This window comes from Momordica charantia, assembly GCF_013281855.1.
Source record: "Momordica charantia cultivar OHB3-1 chromosome 7 unlocalized genomic scaffold, Mcharantia_2.0 BLBB01000007.1, whole genome shotgun sequence".
Taxonomy (NCBI): Eukaryota; Viridiplantae; Streptophyta; class Magnoliopsida; order Cucurbitales; family Cucurbitaceae; genus Momordica; species Momordica charantia.
Window position 1 is genome coordinate 14282921 of NW_028275165.1, and position 4801 is coordinate 14287721.

General features: G+C 35.5%; 1 protein-coding gene across 1 annotated transcript; it reads right to left on the minus strand.

Annotated features, from left to right (window-relative positions):
• Positions 1–313: 313 nt before the first annotated feature.
• On the minus strand, positions 314–4226 carry SPL8 (squamosa promoter binding protein-like 8). The gene is made up of 3 exons (XM_022301768.2): positions 3403–4226; positions 1377–1534; positions 314–626 (listed from the first exon to the last, which is right to left on the minus strand). Exons 1-3 carry the CDS (start codon positions 3957–3959, stop codon positions 526–528), a joined length of 816 nt encoding a protein of 271 aa, XP_022157460.2. The 5' UTR covers positions 3960–4226; the 3' UTR covers positions 314–525.
• Between the last annotated feature and the right edge of the window lie 575 nt (positions 4227–4801).

The window sequence follows — 4801 nt, forward strand, 5'->3', positions numbered from 1 at the left end:
CATTTTGAAATAAATACTAATTAAGTGTTTTTCTTACCTACTTTTAAAATTAATTTTTATTATTTAACCAGACAACATAAAAAATATTTTAAAGTAATTGTGATTTGTTAAAAACACTTTTCATCACTCTAATATTCATACCAAACTCCCTCTCATGATACATTATAAATATCATACAAATTAAATAAAAATCTATTGATAAACATTTATTTAAATCTTCTTTATATTTGTGGTTATTTTTTAGATCATCATATATACATCTAAATGAAGCTAATCATTTTAAATTTCTCAAAAAAATTATCATAGAAAGTCATTGGAACCAATGAAATACTACTACTAAATCCACAATTCATATTACAAAGCTGAGAATGTTGTTAAAAACTAAATTATAGAAGGTTAATAGCTAGCTACGACCAACCCAAATCATTATTCTCTTTGTTATTCCTACTCTTTCTCTTACGTGTTCGTCATAGTCATCCAAAACCTTGAGAATGATAGAAAGTTTGAAACTAATGAAGTCGTTGCCTAATATGATCGTTGGTTAAGGCGGTCCAGTGACATTTGTGGTGGAGACATTGCCATCGTTACCGACCACGATGATTGACTTGTCGAGTCCACCGTTGACCCTATCCATATTTGCGCATGATTAGATTAATTATATAATAAATAAAAATAAAATGATCATATTAATTTTTGTTTCACATATTTTAATTATCATTGTTTCTATTGCATAAAAAAATAAATTAAAGTAGTCCAATAAATTCAATATGGAAATGAGAGTTTAGACCTAGTATCCCAGAGGAGTTTCTAATTCCAATTAAGTTAGGTTGGAATTCCTTCTAAATAATGGGTTAGTGCAATAATTGACATCTACTCTTTCCTTCGAGGTCAGAGCTTCAAACCAGTCTCGTACCCTCAATTTATTGTACTAAAAATAATACATAAATAATTGGTGTATTTTATATTTATAAATGAAAAATTATTAAAATTTAAAATCAGCATCGGGCTCTTATTATGTTTTCATTTCATTATTCTTTTATTCTTTTAATTTATATTTTGAAAACTAACACGAGCATAGTTCATTAGATAAGGTAGGTATTTTATTATTTCTTTTGTGGTCGGAGGTTCGATTCTCATGTCCACATTTAAGCAAAAAATTGAAAAATTATAAGTAGCATAATCTTTAAATATAATTTAAAATATATTAAGGAGAGTCAAATTAAAACTGAGATTTAAAAAAAAATTATTGAGACCAAATAGAAACTTAAACTCAAACCACCGGGCAAAATGAAAGTTATAAAGATTAAATTAAAATTATACCTAAATTATTGGACCAAATTCTTTATTTTACTTAAAAAAAAATAAAAAACACGTACTTGCAGCAGCATCAGTTGGAGAAGTAGTTTCAAAAGGCTGCGAATTGGGGCTTCCTTGATTGGATTGCTGAGTCGTCTTCCGCCGTCGACGGTTGTGATCCGCCAATCTTTTCCGGCAACTCCGTTTTCCGTTGTCAAACTCCGTCAGCACATGAAACCTATAATAAAATACTCCACCCAAAATAAAACGCTTTTTCTTTTCTTTTATATATAATAATAAAATACTCCGTAAGCACATGGTTAATCACGTTTTTGTTTTTTGTTTTTTTGTTGTCTTTTTCTCTTTTTCAATGAAGACAAAATATAATTGTGTTTATTAATTCTTTCTTTTCTATTGAAAAGATTAAACTTTATTTTGTAATTATTTTTTTCTCTAAATATCAAATTAAAAAATAAAATAACCGTGAAAATTATTTTTAAAAAAATTAACAATTTTGATCCTATAATTAATCTTTGAGTAATTAATTATTATTTGTTCTAAGAAAACGATAAAGTAGTATTTCTAATTATGTATTTGATAAACCAAAAACTAAAATTGAAATGAAGAAACAAGAAATAATTATCAAACACCTTTGAAATTGAAAGAAAAGAAACGATAAATATGAATGTTACCAAACGTCTTTCAAGAAATTTATCACGTTACAATGGTAGAAGTAAATATTCAAACTTCCGACTAAAGTTGAGTTATATCAGGATAGACTCCGTTCTAAACTTTTCTTTGATATATTAGAAAAAAAAAGGGTAATTTTGTCACGTTTTGTGATGGGGTTAATAAATGAAGTCCTCTCCCTAGCAAACAAAGCGCGAACGAAATGTACGAAAATGCCAAGTGCAATGAACGAGTCTCCTGAAAGGGCTGTCGACATTTACGGACGCAAATGCCCTCGGGATTTCCTTCTTGTACGGAAGGGCAATCATTATCCCGATAGTGTAAGGGGTGGGGGTATTTCGGACATTTCAGGTGAACGTGTACCTATTTGAGGAAAGCTGCTCTAGGGCTTTTGTGAAGGGCCACCGTCAAACCTGAAAACTGCAGGGAGTTTTTCTACGGACGGAATTACCCTCGGGATTTCCTCCCTGGTACGGCCAACCAATCATTGACCACTACAAGGGGCATTTAGGTCATTTCTGCTTGTAGGGTAAAAATTATCTAATTTCTAATTTGATATATAGTTTTTCTTTTTTAAATACTACAATTTAGAAAAATATTTTGACTACTTTTAACGATGGGTGTGTTTGAGAGTGACTTTAGTATGATCAAAATTATTTTTACCATTGTCAAAATCACTTTCCTTTCTATCGATCATTTTAGCAAATAGAAAAAATGATTTTGGAAAAACTTAAAAATCACTTTAAATTGTTTCTTAATATTCCGTGGATGCTGATTTTGGAAAATCAATTATACTAAAATCTTTTTTTTAAATCACTAATTTAATCATGACTTCCAAACAACCACTAACTTGAAGAGGTTATGGTTAAAAATAATGGATAAAGTTTTCATCTGTGCACTCAAAAGTGTCCGGATGTGTTTTAGAGTGATTTTAGCATGATCAAAATAATTTTTGTTGTCAAAATCATTTCCCCTTCCACCGATCATGTTTGGAAAATTTAAAAATTAATTTTAGAAAAGTTTAAAATAACTGATGAAAATTTTGAAAAATCAATTATACTCAAATCTATTTTTTTAAAATCACTCCTCGTACAATCACTTCCAAACACAAACTAAATTGATTTTTAAGATATCACTTACATAATGATTTTAGAAAATCAATTATGTTTAAATCTTTTTTTTTTTAAATTACTCATTCTACCATCACTTCCAAAATATCTTTTTAACTGCTAATGAGTTCAAATTAGCTTTCTTTCTGCTAATAAATAATCATAGAACACTTAGATAGGTGTAAACTTTAGCAACAATAACGACCGACAATCCACACCGTTGGATGGGAAACCAAAAAGCATATATAAATATTTAAAATAATTGAGTGGGGGAGTGAGGTTGTTGAGGGGCAGTTTAGGGAATTACCTGCTGCATTGCTGACAGAACCTCTGAGTCAAACCGGCGGTGACGACGGTGGAGGCTTTGGAGTGAAATTCGCAGACCTTATGGCGTCGGTGGTAGTGCTTCGCCTGGCTCAGATCCGCATTGCACCCCTCCGCCTGGCACCGGACCCAGATCCCCGAACCCGGTTCGCCCGCCCCGCTTCTCGACCGCCGGTACAGCCGGTTCACGAACTCCTCCTCCTCCGTCGAGAAGTACGTCCTCCCCCCCAAGTTCAGACCAATCCTCGCCGCCAACTCCGCCGCCGGAACCACCTCCTCGCTCTTCGCCACCACCACGAACTCCCCCCCGCCGCCGCCGCCGACCGGACCGTACGGAGGAGGAACGGGGTAGCTCTGTGGGTGGTGCTCGTAGAAGCCGCCGCCCAAGTGGGGGCTGAACTGGTGGGAGAAGACCGCCGGCGGCGGCGCGAGGAGAGTGCCGAAAGGGGGTAAGTGGCCGCCGGCGACGAACGCGGGTTCGGGTTCTTCGCCGGAGAGGATGATCGGCGACGGGTCCGTTCCCCATTCGTAATCAAGCATTTTCTTTTTTTCTTTTTTTTCTTTTGGGTTCTTCTTTTAAGGCACTGGTTTCGAAGAACAGAAAGTACCTGAAATGTCGGAGAAAGTGGGAAAAAACCGCATCATTCTCACATGAAAAATCCCTTAAACCAAAAAAGAAAAAAAAAAAAGAAAAAAAAAGTCTCACTCTCAAGTCTCACCAATGGCTGAACTCAAGGAATGAAGCAGAGATCCCAAAAGGCAAAAAAACCCTAATTTGCCATTTAGAGAGAGGAGAGAGAGAGGGGGGTGTCCTTTTATCCTAATTTCGGGGGGGGGGGGGGGGGGGGGGGGGGGGGGGGGGGCGCAGAGTTTCTGTTTGAAAGGGGAGTTTTGGGGTTGAAAAGTGGCCTTAAATTGGTGAGTTTAGGGTATGTGACCATCTTTTTTAGGACCTCACCTGAGGCGATGGGCCTTTGGTACTCTTCTGGCAGGCGGCTTCTCCATCTCTCTGCCCACCAAACAGAGAGCGACAGTGGTTTTGATATAATTTGTTTTGTGTACCATTTCGGGTGCTCTCTAGTTTTTACTTTACTTACTTACCATTTTCTCCCACTAGTTTCTTCTTTTCACATTCACAAAAGGTCTAATTTTGAAGGAAAATAGTGGGGTTTGATTGGGTATTACATGTTAGGTTATGTGTTCCGTGTCACGGTTTGGCTTATGATGTCGAATTCATGTTTGTGTCGTGGGTTTGTTAAGGCTTTTGATTTGTTTTGGATGAATTCGTGGGTTTTATATATCAGGATGCCAAACTTAAATTTCAGGTTTGATATTCCTAATCTTAAGATGTCGAACCTGCATTACAAACGCATCAAATAATT

Coding starts and splice junctions, on each gene's coding strand:
- SPL8 (XM_022301768.2), bottom strand. CDS start 3,959: ATGCTTGATTACGAATGGGGAACGGACCCGTCGCCGATCATCCTCTCC. Junction 1,535..3,402: donor TTCTGTCAGCAATGCAGCAG/GTAATTCCCTAA, acceptor ATTTTATTATAG/GTTTCATGTGCTGACGGAGT. Junction 627..1,376: donor TCCAACTGATGCTGCTGCAA/GTACGTGTTTTT, acceptor AAATATGGATAG/GGTCAACGGTGGACTCGACA.